The following is a 23768-nucleotide window of genomic DNA, read 5'->3' as shown; positions in this document are numbered from 1 at the left end:
TCAAGATTAGTGCTCAGAACCTTGCAAAGCTTACTAACCAATTATGGGCTGTGATACCATGTTAGAAATCCTGGCCACAAAAAGAGATAGACAATAAATAAACTAGGTAACCGATGCTAATACATGAGTGAATGGGAGAGTGACAATGTAGAGTAGAGTTATGCGAGAGTGTATACAGAGTAGGGAGGGATGAGAGCTTATATTGCTCTAGGTGGAATGACCATGACATCACTGCTTGTGTGAGTGAGTGGCATGCTAGTTTAGATTCGGTTCTCACCTAGGATGAAGGCCTATGTTAACGGTGGCCTTTGCCCTGTGGTTTCTCACCTAGGATGAAGGCCTATGCTAACACAATAAAGTCTATGGCCTTTGCCCTTTGGGCATGCCAAAAACTCCTCCCACCAAAGAAAGGAGAAATATGTTTCCCTCTCAGTAAGTAGCTCAGTAGCTATGGCGGGCTCTCCCAAGCAAAGTCAGAAATTCGGCAGGAAGAGGTCATCGAAGTATGCGTCCCATGTAAGTTGTCCGCCATCTCCTGGCTTCTGCAACCCTCCGTGTATGATTTTCCTTCTATTTCTGTAGGGTCCCAAACGAAGACGGGGACTGGAGCTTCGTTCTGGCCTGCGAGGTGTCTTGGTTACCTGCGTGGGTGGAAAAGAGCGAATTAGCTGCAGAGAGGCTATCCAAGTGCTAGAGCAGGTCAGAACGTGTTTGTTTTGCATGTACGGATTTGTATATGCTGATAAATCTCTCTCTCTCTCTCTCTCTCTCTCTCTCTCTCTATCTCTCTACACACACACACACACACACACACACACACACACACACACCATTATAACATATGCATTTGCGGTTCTTTTTTGGCAGATATTCTGAAACATCCCAATGGTTCAGACAGTCTCAAGCTAACATCATCCCTAAATAGATGACTAGTAAATGTTTTTGGTTGCAAGCATCATAAATAGACAATGCCTGTGTAACTAACCACACAAACACGGTTTGATGGGGAACCCGGGTCGACTCTCCTCTCTCTTCTTAGTTCAGTTGTTATGTTTCTTTTTGTGTGTTGTTGAAGATTTTTTCTCATTGGATTCTGGATATTAATCATAATTCACACCGAATATTCACATTGTAATCCACACTAGACTTTAGACTACATTCAACATCACATTCTTATCTTGGTCCACATTGTCACATTATACCTACACTATATCTATCTATCTAGTCATCACATTTTGTTAGGTGCAACGGAAGGGTTTAAGGATTTTAGCTCAGAAATAGTACGTTGCACAAACACAAGGTTACTTTACTTCACTTAAGAGATGGGCGTTGAATGCCCCTGCGGGTACTGGGTTCTGATGTCCTAAAAACTGAAGGTGTCACACACTGGAGTGCATAACAATATCAAAATATACTATGATAAATAGACTTTATCATTTAGTGCTGAGCCAATTGACATAGAGAGAGGGAGAGAGGAAAAGAAGATCGACACAATACTAGGGAACAGAAGATGGGCTGGTACTCCCCGTAAGAGTATCTTTATTACTAGGGAGAAGTCTATATAAGCACTTGAACCGAACGTATTACCACGTTCGTTCTAGATAAGACTCAATGGCCTCGGCTTCCTATTCTCAGGGCAAAAACCCTATTCCTAGGAACCTCCGTTCCTTATTCAGAATCCTCAAGAACCAAAGTTCTTGCCTTTGGATCTCACCATCCAGATTGAGGGCATGGCATTCCTATAACTCTTTTTGCGACTCTACTCCTAGAGTCCTCTTCCCGCAGATGATCTTAGCATCAACTCTGCTTTCCTGGTCGTGAAGTCCTTCCTTGGGAATCTCAACTACTTGATCCCAACTCAAGAGTCTACCATACTTTCAAACTCAAGGTATGAAACCCTAGGGCTGATCTGGCTCTATTTCCTCATAGCGCTTTTCTCGTGTAGAGACTCATACCTTCCTTTGCTCCTACTCCCTCGCGAAGAGGAAGTGCTCTTGCAAACAAACACTCAGAGATCAAAACATGAAAAACGTTATCTATGAACGCAACTCGGTTCTCAAAAAGCAACTTCGCCTTCTCTTTCAATCCTTTCCAGTGGGCGGCCGGCCACTTAAAAAAATGGTATGAACCTGCTAAAAACTCAATAAAGCCTTAGAAGCTGAAAACAATGTTTACACAATCACAACCCAGGCTTCCCTGGATGAAATCTCATGCATAGATACGATTCGAACATATACTCCTTTATGGGAAAGCATTTGCTTTCTCGTGTGTTGCTACTGATTTCTCGCTTGGAGTGTCCAAGCCTATGACAATGGTATAAGAGCTTAGAAAGATTTTTCTTCTATGGAGGATCCGATCCTATTTGCAACACACATTGCTTTTTGTGTGAGAAATATTATTTAAAGAATCTTCGCGTCCCGACCCTGGACTTATTAGCCACTCCCACCCTTACTTCATCGCGCATCGGGCGCACTCTCGTCTTCATCACTCTGTCTTACAAGGCATAAGCCATAAAGAACCCCAGATTACACATCGGTTTTTGCGGAAAATCTGACAGAGATCACTCCTCTCGGTGGGCAGGAAAAGAAAAGTTGAAATCCGGCACGGGAACTCAAGAAAAGAATGAAGATTTGGACAAATTCTTGGCAATAAAGTTCGTCAGATCAGAGTACAAACGGCAACTGCAAGTTGATACATGTGTGAAAAGGTTGATCAAGTACTCCAGAGACCCGAGATTTGCGAAATACTTGAAGATTTACCCGATTGATGAGATTTATTCGAGATGGCCAGCTAAAAGGACAGACAAGTGCAAAAAAGAAAAAAAAACTGTATGCGCAGAAAGAGTTGAATAGAACTCTTGCATAGAAGGGACCACCAGAAGATAAGCTAGAGAGTTACAGAGCAATAGCCGAGCGCGGAAGAAAAGGAAAGACAAAAGCAAGACTGGTACCAAATTTTGTGAGGACCGCCAACCTTGACCAACTGAATGAAAGTACTGAACTTTGCAAGGCATGGGGCAATGTGCCAGACCAAGAAGCCCTTATCTTCTTTGATGGAGAAGCCAAGGCCAACTTCATTTCAACCGAATTGGTGGCTTGACTTGGAATTACGTCCGAGGAAATGGGGCCACTGACTGAGGCTGTTCTAGAGGCACCTGGACGGGATGTTGCCACTACACCTGTCATTGGCAAACTATGTTTGCATTGTCAGGGGTATTTAGGACACGAGGACTTTTACATCATGCCTTTGGAAGGGGGTGTGACGTCCTCCTCGGAATCCCTTGGTTCCCGAAGAACAGTACCATGATTGATTATAAGGCAAGGAAGGACATCTTGAAGAATGAGAAGGGCAAAGAGATTGTACTTGATGTAAAAATGAAATACCTCGAAGAAAGAACAACAAGATTTCCTGCAAGCTTAGGCTGACTGTTTCTTTGAGGGCTTACCAGGCGAGTTGCCTCCTTCACATCCTGAAGATCACACGATTGATTCGATTTCCAATAGTACATCACTGAACCGGCCACCTTACAGAGTTAACCAAGCCCAAAATGAAGAAATAATAAACTAGAACAGATTCCCCTTTACGAGGATCGATGATAGACTCGATAGACTTAAGGGTTCTACTTGCTTTAGCCAAATTTATCCAAAGAGTGGTTATCATCAGATCCAAATTGCTCTTGGAGACATCTACAAGACAGCTTTGAGGACGAACTTTGAGTTTGTATGAATATTCGGTAATGCTATTTGGCCATACGAATGCTCCGGCTACATTAAACCTCATTAGGATTTTCAGAGAGTACCGATCGTTTGTGGGCACTTTCTTTGACGACATTATCGTCTTCTCCAAGAATGAAGCAGAACACAGACGCTACTTGTTGTAGGTTTTCTGTAACAAACTTGGACACCCCAAGTGTGAAATCTGTCGCGACACAAGAGAGATTTACTTAAAACACTTCACAAAATTCAATCACAGTGCAATTGAGTCGACACGGCCCGACGTAGTTCCGTGGCCAAAGAGATTGGCCTCAAAGACTGGCGCCCCTTTCGGTATTTCTTTTTGTAAACAATTGAGCAAGTGCAATTGCCTTGGCTCTTCTTTGCTCACCGGCTCGTCAGCTCTGTATGAGCCAGAGGGAGAGCCTAGGGTCTTATTTAAGGGCCCCTGGCCTTGGAAAAGCAGGTTACATGAAAAGCTTAAGTTTCAAAAGCATGTGGTGCCAAAAGCTGCCGCCCAAAGCAGTCAGCACAATTCGCAGAATTCCGTACACAAGCCACGTCAGCAGCGCAGATTGCGTTGAAGAAACGTAACAAGGGAATTGACTTTCTTGGTTACTTGGGCCAAAAATCCTCTTTTGAGAAAGCAAGAAAACAGAAGAAGAGTGTATGCTTTGAAGCATTGTCCTGTTCAACCTCATCTTCTTCTGATAGCTCGGACAATTCATCCTTTTCTGACTTGAGTGATGAGGATAGAAAGGGCAAGAAACGACGAATGGACTATACATTTTATTTAAAAAGGAAGCACTTTTACAGAGCTAAGCAGTATGATTTTCTCGACGAAAAGGACAAAAAGACCAAGGAATTCAAAGAGGGTGGACAAGCAGTAAAGTTTGAAACCTTTTCAGGGTTTTGAGATGCTCCTAAGGCTTTAGCCTTCATCTAGCAGTTTGATATAGCATTTTCTGGAGGCCGCTATTCAGAGCACTCAAAGATTAGACGGGCAACATCCTTTTTGAAAGGCAAGGCTCGGACATTGTGGTTCCCCCTTTTTAAGAAAAGAAGTGTGAGAGTGCGCGTGAGCATTTTCTAGAGGCCTCTATTTAGAGCACTCAAAGATTAGATGGGCAACATCCTTTTTGAAAGGCAAGGCTCGGACATGGTGGTTCCCCCTTTTTAAGAAAAGAAGTGTGAGTGCGCGTGTGCGGAAGCGTGAGAGAGGAGAGAGAGAGAGAGACAATATAGACAAAAACGCCAAAGATGGTGAAGAGGGGTCGATCAACCCTCCATGACTACCATGAGCAGAAGACCCAATACAATCAGATGTGTTGTCACAAACTGGTGACGTGGTTGCCCAGTACACACACGCACCTTCCCTTTGGTTGGGACTGGCATGGTGGGCAGAATGATGACATGGCTGAAATGGGGACTCTGCTGAAATTGCTAACGCGGCATTGTAGTACGAAAACCCGGATAAGTGCTGACGTGGCATGTACGGACTTTCGTGATGTGCGGCGGAAGTTCAGGGCTGATCGTACGGAAATATCTACGCAAAAAGCTGGCTGCTTTTTAGGCTACGCAATTGCAAGAGAGAGATAGAGAGAGCCCTTTTGCTTTTTCTGCGCAATTGAAGAGAGAGAGAGAGAGCTCTTCTGCTTTATTTTAAAAAGCTATTTTATGGACAGCTTTTGGAACTTGCTTTTTTTTACAAGCAAGAGAGAGAAAGAGCCTTTGCTTTATTTTTGGGCTTTTGATTTTCAGCTTTTGGGCTTTGTTTTTGGTATCCCTTGTAATCTTTAAATATGTGAGCAGGCCTCTCGTAACTCAGAGCATCTGGACGCAGAGTCTGAGTGTGAGCGCCTGCCTGCACTCTTGTACTTTGAACACAGATTAATACCAAAAGAAATACCGAAAGGGGCGCCAGTCTTTGGGGCCAATATCTCTAGGCACGGAACTCCGTCGGGCCAGGGTCGAACCAATTGTGAATTGTTAACTGTTTTGAAGTATTTATTTGTACTGTCGCGGTAGATTCTTGACTTGGATGCGAACACATGCATGTCAATCATGCGAACACATAATACTTCCTGTGATGGTTCTTTGGACCAAGGCTCGAGAGCCAAGATCGCTTCTTCGGGATCTATCGAATCGCCTTGTGGGGGATCTGTGGACCTCGACTCGAAAGCCAAGATCGATTCTTGGTGATTGATCGAATCTACAACGAGGTTAGTTTCGCTAGAAAAAGCATCAACTAACACACCATCCTTGTGAACAATCACATCATCTTCATGCAATTCATCATGCTTGTCTTTTTCATCCAAATCATCAGGCAAATCATTATCCTTCAAATCATCATGCTTCTCATAATCATGCAAGTCCTGTGTGTCATGCTGTGGAGAAAAAGAGACTGAGAGAGTCGCCTTATCTCAAATTATTTCCACCTTGTCCTGCATATTAGCAATGAGAGATGGAGAAGAAGAAGTATCCACTCCATGAAAGACAGTAGGAGAATCATTGTCGGCATTGAGAGTTATAGTGTTAGCCGAAAAATTTATGAAAGCATCAGTTTCACGAAACCACTTAATGCCTAAAATCATATCACATCCTGAGAGAGGAGAAACAACAAATCTTCTAGTGAAGGCAGTTTGTTGAATTGCAAACAACACATCAAGGCACTCCTCCGTGATGAGAGCGTCCATACCAGGACGAAAGCCAGAGACCTCGATAGGAGATCTCAGACTAACTTCGAGGCGGGCTCTCTCAACAAGAGAGGAACTGATCACATCACGCATACTACCTGGGTCAAACAATATGACAAAACGGTGCCCTGACGTACGACCATAACATTTAATGAGAGAATCATCAATGGGTGGGTCCTGAGAAACTTTGGGCACACCCGTGTTATCATTCATTGCATTGACAGATGTAGTGGGTGCTGTGGGTTCTTTGGATTCAAGCTTAGGACATGCTCGTTTTATGTGACCCTTAATGTGACAATGAAAACAACGACCTTTCTTAGAATAAGTGCTTTGTTCTTCCGACGTGATGTATCCTCCTACAATTCCTTGTGCTACCTTTTCATCTGGAGTAAGCTTAGGTTTAGCAGTTGTGTTAGCCTTACCCTTAGATTCATTGGAAGAATTCTTTGATGAGAGACTGTTGGAAGATTGGTTAGAAGAATTATCATTCTTACCATTCTTACCCTTCTTACCGTTCTGCGGGTTCTGAGAAGTCTGCGAGGTACTTGTGGAAGTCTTGTTCTCCTTAGGCTTTCCCTTGTTGTGCTTCATCTCTTGTGCGAGAGTAATCGCTACCGCCTTGTTGAGATCGATTGGATTGAATACCTCGACATCGTACTTGATATACTCGTCCAATTCAAAGAGAAAAGCCTCTTTGCGCTCATCATCCGACATGCGTAATTGGGTACCTAGCTGCAAAACACGATTAGAAAAAGACATAACCGACATACCATTTTGCTTGAGAGCTCGCCAATCGTCCTTCAATCATGCAAGGTGTCACAAAGTGATGACGTGGCGGACAGCAGAAACCCTAAAATTCCTACAAACCCTAATTTTTGCCAAAAACCCTAAATTCCGGAAATCGCGGAGGCGGATTATTATTATTATTATTATTATTATTATTTTTGTGGAAAATGATGAGCGACGCGAATTTTGCTTTTGCTTTTAAAAAAAAAAGAAAAAAAAGAGAAAAGACTCTCTAAGAGAGAGAGAGAACTGATGCTTTTGATTTTAAAAGCTTTTGGGGCTTTGCTTTTGGGCATCCCTTGTAACCTTTAAATTAGTGGTGAGGGCCTCACTTCTCAGAGCATCTGGACGCAGAGTCTGAGAGTGAAACCCTAACCGCTCTCTTGTACTTTGATGATTGATTAATACAAAAAGAAATACCGAAAGGGGCGCCAGTCTTTGGGGCCAATATCTCTAGGCATGGAACTCCGCCGGGCCAGTGCAAATCTATTGTGATCTGTGAATTGTTTTGAAGTGGTTATTTGGTGCTGTCGCGGTTGATTCTTGACTTGGAGTGTCCAAGTTTGTTACAGTGTCCAAGTTTGTTACAGTGGTATCAGAGCACGGCCGATTTCTCTTCTACGGGAAATCCGATCTCCGAATTTTTTTTCCGCGGCACCTATGGCTTCAGGCAATGATCAGTCGACTCCCTCTGCATCTGGAGATGCGGGATGGGATCACAACGAAGATTCAGGCAGAGAGTATGGCCCGCCTTGGCCTACTTAGGCGGAGCGGCGAGAGATAGAGCGTCGCCAGTTGATCGGCGATGCAACAAAGATGATGCTCAATTTTGCCAAGGACCCGAAGATGGCAAAATATATGAACCAGACCTCTTTGGAAGAGGTACAGATGGAGTGGCAGAGAACCACAACACCACTCCCGAAATCCGCTCTCAAGCAACCTTGTGCCTCCAAGAAAATATACAGAGCAGGAACTGGAGAACGTGGTTGATGCACGGATTGCTCAGCTTTTCGACGTGCAAAAGAAAGACAAAAAGCACAGCAAAAAGCAGAAGAAAGGCACTGACTTCCAGGGATATTTGGGTCATCAGTTGACATTTGACAAGGCAAAGAAACGGAAGAAGCGTGTTCGATTTGAAGGAGTACCCAGTTCTTCTTCTTCTTCTTCTGACAGTTCTTCTAGCTCCTCGGATTAGAGCGAAGAAGACAGAAAAAGCAAAAAGTGAAGCAAGACACAAAGCTTCGGAAAGGGCAAGAAAAAGGCAAAGAAGGCTACATCTCGCCCAGAGATTGACAGTTCTACTGAGGACTCGTCTACAGACAACTCAGATTCCGATGACGGAAAGTTTTATGCGAACAAGACGAATTTGTTTTACAAAGCCAACCAGTATGACTTTCTCGAAGATAAAAGCAAGAAAGTCCGAGAGTTTAAGGAAGGTGGCCACTCGATCAAGTTTGATACTTTTGAGGAAAATTAGATGCTTCGAAGGCTTTGTCTTTTATACAGCAGTTTGACATCGCTTTCGCGCGAGGACGCTATTCAGAGCACTCCAAGATTCGGAGAGCTGCCTCTTACTTTAAGGGGAATGCTCGTACTTGGTGGTCCACGCTTCTATTAAGCAAGACTGTGCCAGTTACATGGCTGAAATTCAAGAGGCTTTTTATTTCTTCTTGGTTGACTCAAGAGTTTGAGCGAGATATACGAGCTGCTTGGAACCATCTCCGGATGACCAAGAGCGATACAGTGAATTCTTATTGTGAAAGATTCTGGAGCTCTTTTCTACCCGCCTCTTCATTCAAGAAGATCTCGTTCAGAGAACAGATTGAGCGGTTTACCTTGGGTCTACCTACAGAGATCCGAAATCACTGCTTGGAACAGAAGTCAGCTTCTATTCAAGAGTTGATGAGTCATGCGAAGCGGGGCTTTGCCATTCACTCTTGCAGTCTGACCTACCCCACAGATGAGGCCATGACACAACGAGCCGAACAGACTTCTGGGAATGAAAGTAAAATGAAAAAGAGCAATCCAGAGAAAAAAAAAGGATGCACGACCCAAGCTTACTCCTGAGGAGAGAGCTCGCTTCATCAGAGAGGGGAAGTGCTTTGGATGCGGGGAACATGGACATATTTCCGCAAAGTGCCCTGATAAGGCACAGAAAGAACAGAATGATAAAGACGACGACAGGTCTGAGAGTTCGAGAGCAGCTGAGGAATGTGGCAGAAAAGGCAGATAGAAAAGCAGAACTAGTACCACATGGCGTGGGACCTGCATCGAATCTAATGAATGAAAGTACAAACTTTGCCGCTTTCGGGACAAAGCGAAGGATCAGGAAGCTCTTTTGAAGGAGCCAAGGCCAACTTCTTTTCACTTGGAATTGGCGGCTCGATTTGGAACTACGCCCGACAGACTGACGCCACAGGCGGAGGTAGTTCGACTGGCACCCGGATGGGATGTTGCCATTACACCGAGCATTGGCAAACTTCGTTTGCAATGACAGGGGTGTTCAGGGCACGTGAGTGACGTTCTACTCGGGATCCCTTGGTACCACAAGAACTACGCCGTGGTTGACTACCGGGCCGAGAAAGCGACTTTGATAAATGAAGGGCTTAGAGATTGTACTTGATGAACTTCAGTTTTCTTACTCATTCTTTTGGGAGAACTGAACGATGGATAAAGATTGAATATGTTTTGACCTGAAGAAAAGAACGCCAATATTTTTTTTCTCCACGCTCATGCCGATTGCTTTTGAGAGGGCCTGAAGATCATACCATTGATCTGATATTTGGAAGCACGCCACCGAATCGGCCACCTTATCGTGTGAGCCGAGTACAGAATGAAAAGATTATGAACTCAGTGAAAGACCTCTTGGAAAAGAGTCTTGTCCAGCCTAGTACTTCACCGTATTGCTCTCCAGTGTTGTTGGTTTTGAAGAAAGACGGATCTTGGAGAATGTGCATCGATTATAGCACTCTCAACGAAATCACCATCAAGAACAGATTTCCGATTCCTAGGATCGATGATATACTCGACAGGTTACAGGGATCCTCGTGCTTTAGCAGGATTGACTTGAAGAGTGGATATCATCAGATCAGGATAGCGCCAGGAGATGTCTACAAGACAGCTTTTCGGACGACTTTTGGGTTATTTGAGTTTTTGGTGATGCCTTTTGGCTTAACCAATGCTCCTGCGACATTTAACCGGATGATGGATAGGATTTTTCGAGAGTACAGGCTATTTGTTGGCACTTTCTTTGACGACATCATTGTTTTCTCCAAGAATGAGGCAGAACACAGAGATCATCTGCTTCAAGTATTTCAGGCATTACGAGATCACACATTAGTGATTAATGCTAAGAAAAGTGAATTTTTCCTACCAGAGATACATTTTTTGGGACACATTGTGTCAACAGCAGGAGTGCAAATGAACCCGGCCAAGATAGAGACTATCCGTGATTGGCCCGATTTGAGGAATGTCCATGAAGTTAGAAGCTTCTTGGGACTGTGTTCGTACTACAGGCGGTTCATACGAAAGTTTGCAGAGGTTGCTTCCCCTTTGCATACCTTGACACAAAAAGGAGTACCTTTTTCGTGGGGACCCACAGAGGTGACTGCCTTTCGGATATTGAAAGAGAAATTGACTACAGGACCAGATTTGACTTTGTCGGACTTGCAGAAGTCATTTGAAGTATTTTGTGATGCTTGTGGTCGTAGTCTGGGTGCGGTCTTGATGCAAGAAGGCCATGTCATAGCTTACGAGAGCCGTTTGTTCTCTAGGCCGGAGATGACAGCACAGATCTATGGGAAAGAGCTTTTGGCGGTTATCCACGCTCTTACTCAGTGGCGGCATTACCTACTCGAAGCGGATTTTACTGTCTTTACAGACCATCAGAGTTTGCGCTACTTCTTGTCACAGAAGCAGCTTTCGGAAAAACAGATGCGATGGGCGAACATCTTGTCACAGTTCCACTTCCAGATTGTCCATGTGCAGGGACAGAAGAATGTGGTGGCAGATGCTTTGTCTCGGAAACCGTTGGTTCTGGCTATTTCCGCGATACATCATAGGAGCTTCGAGGATATGGTCGATCAGTGTGCCACAGATACAGATTTTGCAGATATTTTCACACGGATACGGGATGGGGAGACAATAGCTGGATACTCCCTTCGGGAAGGCTACTTGATGAAAAAGACTATGTTGTGCGTTACACAGCCATTGAGGGAAAAGGTTATGATTGATTGCCACTGTCCACCTTTTACGGGTCACCGCGGCATTGCTACCACCATGAAAGGGGTAGAGAGAGATTTCTTTTGGCAGAGACTGAAGAAGGATGTGGAAGAGTTTGTGCGCAGTTGCTTGGTATGCCAGAAGGTCAAGTTTGACAGGCATAAGGCACAGGGATTGTTACAGCCTTTACCCATACCCACCCGCCCCTGGGAAAATATTGAAATGGATTTCATTTTTTTTAATCTCCCGAGAATACAGAATGATCACGATGATTTTCCGATTACATGGCACGCCTGAGACGATTGTCTCCGACAGAGACCCCAGATTTATGAGTTTGTTTGAGAAGGCAATTTGGGAGAACATTGGCACGCGGTTGCAGTTCTCGTCATCGTTCCACTTGCAGACTGATGGGCAATCTGAGATTGCCAATTCAGTGATTTTAGATTTATTGAAGTCTTGTATCTCGCATCAGAAGACTCAATGGGAAAAAAACTTACCTTTGCTGGAATTTGCCTACAATAACACGATACACTCTTCGACGGGGAAGATGCCATGTGAGATTGTTGAAACTTCTGCGAAGGTTCCATCCTTCCTGAACACGAAAGATTAGAAATTTGAAGCGGATGAATATTCGCGAGACTTGGATACGGCTTTTGCCAAGGTTCGCGAGACTTTGCAGGAGTCTCAAGAACGACAGAAAAAGGCAGCGGATCGCCATCGTCGCGACTGGAAACTGAAGGAGGATGATTGGGTGCTCTTACTTTTGAGAAGGCACGCCTAAGAAAGAACAAGGGAAAGGAGAGGCTTTTTCCAAAGCTTAGTATGTGATACTACGGACCTTTCCAGATTACTGACAAGATAAATGATGTCTCCTTCCGATTGGAACTGCCAGATACTTGGAGGATTCATAATGCATTGCATGTGAGTCTCTTGAAACCTGTTAAGAGTGATGTGCCTGATGATGGGGAGCCTGATGAGCAACCCAAAGTGGAAGAAAACGAGGAGATCCTTGTTCTTGAACAGATTTTGGCACATAATGATACGAAGAAAGGTAAAGTCCGAAGGCGGTTCTTGGTTAAGTTCAAGAATTTTCCTGCATTTGATGCGAAGTGGATGGAGGAGGAGGACCTAGCAGATACTCCTCGGATTGTGAAACTTTACCTCGATGTTTTGGTTTAGCATAGTCTACTCCAAACGGAACCCAGAATTCAGCTTGGCCGGAGATCTGGTGCAGTGGGATGCACAAGAGGGGAGTCACTCCACTCCTTTGTCAACAGATGCCTCGATTTTGATACTAAAGTCACTGATGTCTCTTTGAGCTTCAGGGATACTGAGAGCTGACAGTATTCTGCTGGATGACTTTATGAAATGGAATTCCTGATTATGATACTGATTTGTTCTTGACTTCTTGTGAGTGCAGGAACTGATGCCGAAATGACTGCAGCATTTTGGTCTGATTGATCTCGAATAGACATGGTTGCAATAGGGGTTAGTCAATCGGACATCGATGAGGTCCCAATTGGACCTAGATGTGATTTCTAGCTACATTGCCGATAAATCATGGTCTAAGATCTGAATGAATGTTGAATGTCATGTGATGTCCTGTGATGTCTGGTGATGTCCTGTGATGTCGTGTGATGTGACTGTCGATTTTGTATATGTGCTAGATGTGCGTTCCTAGTACGTAGGTACTAACAGTCAGTGTCTGCTAAGACGGTTTATGGCTTTTGTCGGTTTTGCAGGCGTAATCGCGGTCGATTACAATGCTTTCAAGAGGGGGGTATGTCACAAAGTGATGACGTGGCGGACAACAGAAACCCTAATTTCTGCCAGAAACCCTAAAATTCCTGCAAACCCTAATTTTTGCCAAAAACCCTAAATTCCGGAAATCGCGGAGGCGGATTATTATTATTATTATTTTGGAAAATGATGAGCGACGCGAATTTTGCTTTTGCTTTTTAAAAAAAAAAAAAAAAGAGAAAAGACTCTCTAAGAGAGAGAGAGAACTGATGCTTTTGATTTTAAAAGCTTTTGGGGCTTTGCTTTTGGGCATCCCTTGTAACCTTTAAATTAGTGGTGAGGGCCTCACTTCTCAGAGCATCTGGACGCAGAGTCTGAGAGTGAAACCCTAACCGCTCTCTTGTACTTTGATGATTGATTAATACAAAAAGAAATACCGAAAGGGGCGCCAGTCTTTGGGGCCAATATCTCTAGGCACGGAACTCCGCCGGGCCAGTGCAAATCTATTGTGATCTGTGAATTGTTTTGAAGTGGTTATTTGGTGCTGTCGCGGTTGATTCTTGACTTGGAGTGTCCAAGTTTGTTACAGTGTCCAAGTTTGTTACACAAGGTACTGAGGTGGCATAAACCGCGCCTTGAGCTTGTCTTGGAAATCAGCCCAACTAAAAGAGAGGGGCGTGAAATCGTCGGCTACCTCTAGGTTCGCGGTTAGCTGTGCCTCTTGCCATGCGTGGTACCAATTGATGGCATCACCGGCAAGGTACATAGTTGCTGTCAAAACTTTGCTATTTCCTGTCATTTTAGTTGTAGCAAAATAAGCATTAAATTAATGCAACCAAGAATGAATAACTGTAGCATCCATCTTACCGTCATACTTACTGAAAGTCAACTTTTCTGTAACTGGATGGTTGGAATCCGCGTCGTGGCTTGCGCAACTTGACGAACTCCCACGATCTTTGGGTGGTTCGGTCTTCGAGGCTAGGATGTGGGAAATAAATTCTTGATGACGAATCTCCCTTTGAGCCTCTCGTTCATCGTGCTCGCGTTCGAAAGCAAGGCGATGTTCTTCTTGTTTTGCGGCCAGAGCAGTGCGCATGCTCACATTCCTGAGCAAGTCAATTTTCTTCTTGTCTATCCATCATGGCCATCATCTGCTTGACCATTGCCTCCATAGGGTTTGGTGCACTTGGTGGCGTAGATGGCGAAGGGGGAGGGTTGAAGAAATCATCTCTAGGTGGGGACGAGTCTTCGTCGCCTCTCTCATGCTCATCACCTGTATGCGAAGTATCCATTCCGCTTCGGGTGACGACCATGCACTATGATCTTGGGGTCTTAAGCTCGCGAGGAACTTGGGTTCTTGAGGGTCTTGAGGTTCTTGAGGTCCTTGATTCGTGAGAATCTTGGGTTCTTGAGGTTCTTGAGGTTCTTGAGTCTTGAGGTTCTTGAGTCTTGAGGGTCTTGGGTTCTTGGGGTTCTTGAGGTTTTCTTTCGCTTGCAAATCGCGTTGGAGAAGGATCTTCTCTTCACCCGAGTTCTACCCTTTTCTGCGGGCGCACCCCTTGGCGGCCTTGCGCTCACACCAAGGTTGCTTTTTCCCACCTCACGTCGATTGGCCGGCCGCTAAGTGCACGACCCGCTCTAAATGAGTGAAAAGAGACACAAGGGGAGGCTGGACAAGCCCTTCTTTCTTGGGATTCCTGTCACTCTTCAACAAAACACGATTAGGAATCGCCACGCCCAAGTAAACTTGGGTTCGTGTGATCGCAACAAGCAAAAAAATTCTTGTGGTTCTTTCCTTGAGTAATGCAGAACACTTCCAAAGCTCTGATACCAATGTAAGGTGCAACGGAATGAATGTTGTATTTTCTCAAGATTAGTGATCGTTATTGCTCAAGGTTCCTTTTAGTTCTTAGGGAAGGAGAGAGCCTTGCGTCTTGTAGAGTGCTGTGATCACGAACAAAGTGAGTGGATATTGTGAGTGCAAGTGAATGAGACTGAGAGAAGGAGAGAGAAGAGATACGACACCCGAGAGGTTGTAAAACCCTCCTCCGAGGGCCCCACTCTTGTTGGCGAGAGTGGTCTACTTTGATTGCACAAAGGTGTACAATGCGTATGCAATGGACTGATGCAATGGGACTATGCCGACGACGACGACGACATAGGTTGAAAACTGCGGATCTTGTATATGTTGGACTGTTTCGGGGCTGAATTTGGTTGCTTTTCTGTGGTCCTTATGGCTTGAAATCCCTGATTTGGCAAGGAAACTTAGGGCTGAATAAAAACGTGGAACTGATGCAAAGCTGGCTGCGTTTCATGGGCGGTTGTCGTAGGCTAAAAACTCTGATCCTGCAGGTTTGTCAATGCTGAAAAAACGCTGAAGGGGCAGTGTTTACCATGCTAGAAAAACGCTGAATTGACCAGCAGATCCAGCGTTAGTATTTGGCTAGAAAAATGCTGAGCTTTTGATGCTTGAGGGCGATAGGCTGATGTGGGTAAACGCCAAGGTATTCTGATGGGAATTTTGATGATCATGCTGTGTGCAACCGGAGGATATGCATCTATGCTAAGTGACTGGGCATCCACGGTCTACGAATAGACTCACAAAAGTGCCAGATCAGTGCTAATCTAGACTTGACTGGACTGAACTCAACCCTGTTGTGGTGTATCTTGTCCACGGACACATAGGGTTGGGATGTGTCACGTGACATTTCTAGAGGCCGCTATTTAGAGCACTTAAAGATTAGATGGGCAACATCCTTTTTGAAAGGCAAGGCTCGGACATGGTGGTTCCCCCTTTTTAAGAAAAGAAGTGTGAGAGTGCGCGTGTGCGGAAGAGAGAGAGAGAGAGAGAGAGAGAGAGAGAGAGAGAGAGAGAGAGAGGGAGAGAGAGAGAGAGAGAGAGAGAGAGAGAGAGAGAGAGAGAGAGAGAGAGACAATATAGACAAAAACGCCAAAGATGGTGAAGAGGGGGCGATCAACCCTCCATGACTACCATGAGCAGAAAACCCAATACAATCAGATGTGTTGTCACAAACTGGTGACGTGGTTGCTCAGTACACACACACACACACACACACACCTTCCCTTTGGCTGGGACTGGCATGGTGGGCAGAAATGATGACATGGCTGAAATGGGGACCCTGCTGAAATTGCTAACGCGGCATTGCAGTACGAAAACCCGGATAAGTGCTGACGTGGCATGTACGGACTCCCGTGATGTGCGGCGGAAGTTCAGGGCTGATCGTACGCATACGCAAAAAGCTGGCTGCTTTTTAGGCTACGCAATTGCAAGAGAGAGATAGAGAGAGCCCTTTTGCTTTTTCTGCGCAATTGAAGAGAGAGAGAGAGAGAGAGAGAGAGAGAGAGAGAGAGAGAGAGAGAGAGAGAGAGAGAGAGAGAGAGAGAGAGAGAGAGCTCTTCTGCTTTATTTTAAAAAGCTATTTTATGGACAGCTTATGGAAACAGCTTTTGGAACTTGCTTTTCTTTACAAGCAAGAGAGAGAAAGAGCCTTTGCTTTATTTTTGGGCTTTTGATTTTCAGCTTTTGGGCTCTGCTTTTGGTATCCCTTGTAATCTTTAAATATGTGAGCAGGCCTGTCATAACTCAGAGCATCTGGACGCAGAGTCTGAGTGTGAGCGCATGCCCGCACTCTTGTACTTTGAACACAGATTAATACAAAAAGAAATACCGAAAGGGGCACCAGTCTTTGGGGCCAATATCTCTAGGCACGGAACTCCGCCGGGCCAGTGTCGAACCAATTATGAATTGTGAACTGTTTTGAAGTATTTATTTGTACTATCGCGGTAGATTCTTGACTTGGAGTGTCCAAGTCTGTTATAGTGGTTTCATAGCACGACCAATTTCTCTTCTATGGGAAATCTGATCCCTGTTTTTTTTCCGTGGCACTTATGGCTTCAGGCAAAGATCAGTTGACTCCCTCTGCGTCCAAAGATGCGGGAAGGGATCACAACGAAGATTCACGCGAGGAGTACGGTGGCCGGCCCGCCTTGGCCTACTCAGGCGGAGCTCGAAGAGATGGAACGTCGACGATTGATTGGCGATGCAACAAAGATGATGCTCAATTTTGCGAAGGACCCAAAATTTGCAAAATATATGAGCGAGACCTCTTTCGATGAGGTGCATGTGCAGTGACGGCAGACCACAGAGCCACCCCTCAAGCCGGCCTTGAAGGAACCTCCTACTTCGAGGATGTACAGAGAGCAAGAATTAGAAGAGGTGGTTGATGCACGAATTGCTCAGCTTTTTGACACGCAAAACAAAGCTAAAAAGCGAAACAAAAAGCAAAGCTTCAGGAAGGGCAAGAAAAAAAAGGCAAAGAAGTCTAGATCCTGCCCCGTGGTTGACAGTTCTACGGAGGAATCGTCTTCAGATAGTTCGGACTCGGATGACAGCATCTTTTATGCAAAGAAGAAGAATTTTTATAAAGCGAACCAGTATGACTTTCTGGAAGACAAAAGCAAGAAAGTCCGAGAGTTTAAGGAAGGTGGACAATGAATTAAATTTGACACGTTTTCTGGTTATAGAGATGCTTCGAAGGCTTTGTCTTTTGTACAGCAGTTTGACATCGCTTTCGTGGGAGGGCGTTACTCAGAGCACTCTTAAGTTCGGAGAGTTGCTTCTTATTTTGAGGGGAATGCTTGAACTTGGTGGTCCACGCTTCTATTAAACAAGACAACGCCAGTTAAATGACTGAAATTCAAAAGGCTTTTTATTTCTTCTTGGCCGACATGAGAGTATGAACGTGACATACGAACTACTTGGAACCATCTTCGGATGACCAAGAAGGATACAGTGGATGCTTATTGCGAGAGACTCTGGAGCTCTTTTGTACCCGTCTCTTCATTTAAGAAGATCTCGTTCAAGGAACAGATTGAGCGATTTACCTTGGGTCTACCTACAGAGATCCGAGAATACTGCTTAGAACAAAAGTCAGCTTCCATTCAGGAGTTGATGAATCATGCGAAACGGGGTTTTGCCATTCACTCTGGCAGTCGGACCTACCCCACAGATGAGATCATGACGCAAAGAGCCAAACAGACTTCGAATAATGAAAGTAGAAAGAGAAAGAGCAACCCATAATAGAAAGACAAGGATGCACGACCCAAGCTTACTCCTCAAGAGAGGGCTCTCTACATAAAGGAGGGGAAGTGCTTTGAATGCGAGGAAACTGGGCATATCTCCGCGAAGTGCCCTGACAAGGCACCAAATGAACAGGATGAAGAAAGGCCAGAAAGTTCCAAAGCAGCTGAGGGATGTGGTAGAAAAGGCAGACAAAAAGCAGAACTGGTATCACATTGCATGGGGCCTGAACCGAATCAAATGAATGAAAGTACAAACTTTGCCGCTTTTGGGGCAAAGTGAAGGATCAGGAAGCCCTCTTTTTTCTTTGATGAAGGAGCCAAGGCCAACTTCTTTTCACTTGGAATTGGCGGCTCGATTTGGAATTACGCCCGACAAGCCTGAGGCCACAAGCCGAGGTAGTTTGTGTGGCACCCGGACGGGATGTTGCCATTACACCGAGCATTGGCAAACTTTGTTTGCAATGAAAGGGGGTGTTTAGGGCACGAGGAGTTATATGTAATTGCCTTGGAAGGTTGTGACGTACTACTCGAAATCCCTTGGTACCACAAGAACAACGTCGTGGTTGACTACCAAGCTGAGAAAGCGACTTTGACAAATGAAGGGCTCAGAGATTGTACTTGATGAACTTCAATTTCTTTACTCACTTCTTTTGGGAGAGAACTGTACGATGGATGAAGGTCGAATATGTTTTGACCTGAACGCCAAGATTTTCTCTACACTCATGCCGATTGCTTTTCAGAGGGCCTGCCAGGTGAGTTACCATCTGCTCGTCCTGAAGATCATTCTATAGATCTGATACTAGGAAGCACACCACCGAACCGGCCACCGTACTGTGTGAGCCGAGCCCAGAACAAAAAGATTATGAACCAAGTGAAAGATCTCTTGGAAAAGAGTCTTATCCAGCCTAGTGCTGCACCGTATTGCTCTCCAGTGTTGTTGGTTTTGAAGACGGATCTTAGAGAATGTGCATCGATTATAGAGCTCTCAACAAAATCACCATCAAGAACAGATTTCCAATTCCTAGGATCGATGATATACTCGAGAGATTACACGTGTTTTAGCAGTATTGATATGAAGAGTGGATATCATCAGATCTGAATCGCGTCGGGAGATGTCTACAAGACAACCTTTCGGACGACTTTTAGGTTATTTGAGTTTTTGGTAATGCCTTAAGGGTCTTATTCAGCCGAGTACTTCACCCTACTGCTCTCTGGTGTTGTTGGTTTTAAAGAAAGACGGATCTTGGAGAATGTACATTGATTATAGAGCTCTCAATAAAATTACCATCAAGAACAGATTTCCGATTCCGAGGATCGATGATATTCTTGACAGATTGCAGGGATCCTCTTGTTTCAACAGGATCGACTTGAAAAGCGGATATCATCAGATCCGAATAGTGCCAGGAGATGTCTACAAGAGAGCTTTTCGGATGAGCTTTGGTTTATATGAATTTTTGGTGATGCCTTTTGGCCTTACCAATGCTCCAGCGACTTTTAACCGTATGATGGATAGGATTTTCAGAGAGTACAGATCTTTTGTTCGCACTTTCTTTGATGACATTATAGTCTTCTCCAAGGATGAGACAGAACATAGACAACATCTGCTACAGGTCTTTCAGGCATTGCGAGATCACAAGAGATACCAAGAAGAATGAATTTTTCTTATCGGAGATACACTTTTTGGGACAGATTGTCTCAACAGCAGGAGTACAGATGGAGCCGGCCAAGATTGAGACTATACGTGATTGGCCCGATTTGAAGAATGTCCATGAAGTTAGAAGCTTTTTGGGCTTATGTTCTTACTACCGGCGGTTCATTAGAAAGTTTGCAGAGGTTGCTTCCCCGATGCATATCTTGACACAGAAAGGAGTCCCTTTCTCGGGACCCACAAAGGTGACTGATTGCCTTTCAGACTTTGAAAGAGAAATTGACTACGGGACCGTTTTGACTTTGCTGGATTTGCAAAAGTCATTCGAAGTATATTGCGATGCTTGTGGTCGTAGTCTGGGTGTGGTCTTAATGCAAGAAGCCCATGCCATTGACTTTGAGAGCCGATTGTTTTAAGACAAGAATTGACAGCACAGATTTATGAGAAAGAGCTTTTTGCTCTTACTTAGTGGCGACATTACCTACTCGGAGCCGATTTTATGGTCTTCACTGATCATCAAAGTTTACGCTACTTGTTGTCACAGAAGCAGCTTTCGGAAAAGCACATGCAGTGGGCTAACATCTTGTCACAGTTTCACTTCTAGTTTGTCCATGTACAAGGACAAAAGAACTTGGTGGCAGATGCTTTGTCTCGGAAGCCGTTAGTCTTGGCTATTTCCGCGATTCATCATAGAAGCTTCAAGGTGTTAGGTGCAGCGGAATGAATGTTTGCGCTTTGCTCAAGATGAGTGCTCCGAACTGTGCTCAAGGTTCCTTTTGTTCTTATGGAAGGTAGAGCCTTCCATTCTTAATGAGAGAATGCTATGATCACAAACAAAGTAAATGGACACTGTGCGTGAAAGTGTATGAGACTGAGAGATAGATAGAGAAGAGAGATACGACACCAGAGACGTCGTAAAACCCTCCTCCAAAGGCCCCACTCTCGTCGGCGAGAGTGGTCTACTTATGATTGCACAATCTGGTACAAATGGTATGCATGAGACTGATGCAAGTCTAGGCTATGTTGGCGACGACGACGGTGATGACGAGACCGACCTAAGCGATGATATCTGCAATCTTTCTACCGCTGTCCAAAAACGCTATGGGCTGAAATCTGTGACTAGTCCAAAACGCTGATTTGGGGGTTGTTTTCTGTGGGTCTTTGACACTGAAAATCTGCAGGTTTAGGGCTGAAAACTGAGGTTCTTTTAAGGCTGAAAACTGCTGGGCTTTCCGGGCTGAATCTGCTACTTTCTTAGGGCTGAATTTGCAGGTTCTTCATGGCTGAAAAACGCTGCATGCTGAAAGCTGTACCTGTTGAAAACGCTAGGCCAGAACTCTGTCAAAAACGCTAGGTTGCTGAGCTTCTGTTGGCGATGGTTGCTGATCCAAAACGCTAGGGCAAGGGACTTGCTGGCGATGATCCAAATGCTGGAAATGCAAGGCTGATGCAGATCTAGGCGATGTTGCTTGATGGAGAAAACGCTAGAGGGATGGTTCTTCTTGCTTGGAGGGGGAAAACGCCAAGGTCTTGCTTGAGAAGTTGTATGCTGAGCTTGGCTCCTGTTGGCTCTTCTGCCATTTAGTGCTAGTTTAGGTTGGCTTATATACAAACTTACTCAATTTGCCCTACCTACTTTCTAACAAAAGTCACTTAAAAATAATAAGTGAAAAATGTCAAAAATAGGTAAAATAGGCTAAATGCACTGTAAAATTCCCCTGAAGGATTCTGATGGATTTTGATGGGAATGCTTATGATCATGCTGTGTGCAACCAGAGGATATGCATTTACACTAAGTGACTGGGCATGCATGGTCTACGAATAGACTCACAAAAGTACGAGATCACTTCTAATCTAGACTGACTGGACTGACTGAACCTTGTTATGCTGTAGCTTGTCCACGGACACATAAGGTTGGATGTGTCACGTGACATCCCCTCCTTTTCAAAGTGAGGTATTGGTACCGAACTGTATGGCGTCAAGGGAGATCGCCAATAGTATCCGGAATCTTGGAATGGACTCTTTGTCGGCCGACCCTGATGTGTGGGTCGTGTGGTACTTGAACTTCATAAAGGTCTGCAACGCTTGCTTCTTTGGGCCGCGCTGAAAGCGACACAAAGTCTTCTGTGGCTCCTTTAATGCTTCAACTTCGTTTAGAGTCATGCTTCTTTCTTCTTCAAGAATCTCCATGGCTGAAAGTTCCTGAAACCATTTCCAACACAAAACCATGAACATACCTATTCCATGTAAAGTGAGTGGAAAAAAATCTTGTCGTCCTAAAAGATTGTGCATGCAATGTAGATGAACAAAGAGACGGAGTGTCAAACCGTTCACTACACACACGCAAACAATGAGATCGAATCTTTCTCTTATGATCTAAAGCAATCAATTGTGGCAATTCACAACGGAAATGCCCATGCTTGGTGCCCATACTTTCATGTGCTCTTTCTACAAATGTGTCATACCTAGGAAGAGACATGGGTACATCCGTGCTCATTCATGAGTGAAACGTGCTCAACGTACAATATGTCATGCCTAGTAAAAGGGATCACATAAAGACGCTGACTAAAATACAGGAAACGATCACGAATGGAATACTCGAACAATGCGTGCGTATCAATCATGCGAACACATAATACTTCCTGTGAGGGTTCTTTGGACCTAGGCTCGAGAGCCAAGATCGGTTCTTCCTGAATGATCGAATCGTCCTGTGGGGGTTCTTTGGACCTCGACTCGAAAGCCAAGATCGGTTCTTCGTGATTGATCGAATCTACAACGAGGTTAGCTTCGCTAGAAAAAGCATCCACTAACACATCATCCTTGTGAACAATCACATCATCTTTATGCAAATCATCATGCTTGTGCGAAATCACATCTTCTTCATGCAAATCATCATGCTTGTGAACAATCACATCTTGATCATGCAAATCATCATGCTAGTCATTGTCATCCAAATCATTATGCGTATCATCATGCAAATCTTGTGTATCATGCTTGGGAGTCTCCTGAAGAGACTGAGAGAGGGAGAATGAACAATGTCCTCTCCACGAATGACAATGGGAGAATCACTTTTGGAATGGAGAGTGAAAGTGTTAGCCTCCCAATCAATGAGAGGGTTAAGATCACGAAACCATCGAATGCCCAAAATCATATCACATTTTGAGAGAGGAGAGACAACAATTCTTCTAGTGAAGGCAGCTGCTTGTTGAATTGTAAACAACACACCAAGACACTCCTGCGTGATGAGAGAGTCCATACCGGGAACAAAGCCAGAGACCTCGAGAGGAGATTTCTGACTAACTTCTAGGCGGGCTCTCTCAACAAGAGAGGGACTGATCACATCATGCATACTACCCGGGTCAAACAATATGACAAAATGCCGCCCCGACACCTGACCATAACATTTAATGAGAGAATCATCAATGGGAGGGTCAAGAGAAACTTGGGGCACACTCGCGTTATCATTAATTGCATTGACAGAGAAAGTGGGTTCTGTGGATTCTTTAGATTCATTCGATTCAAGCTTAGGACATGTTCGTTTTATGTGACCCTTAATGTGACAATGAAAACAACGACCTTCCTTAGAATAAGTGCTTTGCTCTTCCGACGTGATGTATCCTCCTACAATTCCTTGTGCTACCTTTTTCATATGGAGTAAGCTTAGGTTTAGCAATTGTGTTAGCCTTACTCTTAGATTCATTGGAAGAATTCTTTTCTGAGAGACTGTTGGAAGATTGGTTAGAAGAATTACCGTTCTTACCATTCTTACCGTTCTTACCGTTCTGAGGGTTCTGAGAAGTCTGCGAAGTACTTGTGGAAGTCTTGTTCTCCTTAGGCTTTCCCTTGTTGTGCTTCATTTCC

General features: G+C 44.5%; 1 protein-coding gene across 1 annotated transcript in view; it reads left to right on the top strand.

Annotated features, from left to right (window-relative positions):
* Nucleotides 1-358: 358 nt before the first annotated feature.
* LOC147453833 (uncharacterized) overlaps nt 359-23768 on the top strand; it is a 35606-nt gene continuing 12196 nt past the window's right edge. Inside the window, exons 1-2 of the mRNA XM_086515914.1 lie at nt 359-516; nt 583-699. Of these exons, the coding sequence (XP_086372040.1) occupies nt 451-516; nt 583-699 (183 nt within the window). The 5' untranslated portion in view covers nt 359-450. The remainder of the gene's footprint in view (nt 517-582; nt 700-23768) is intronic.

Source organism: Adiantum capillus-veneris, chromosome 7 (genome assembly GCF_014529385.1).
Source record: "Adiantum capillus-veneris isolate H3 chromosome 7, ASM1452938v2, whole genome shotgun sequence".
NCBI classification, from domain to species: domain Eukaryota; kingdom Viridiplantae; phylum Streptophyta; class Polypodiopsida; order Polypodiales; family Pteridaceae; genus Adiantum; species Adiantum capillus-veneris.
This window is presented reverse-complemented; position numbering and strand designations above follow the sequence as displayed.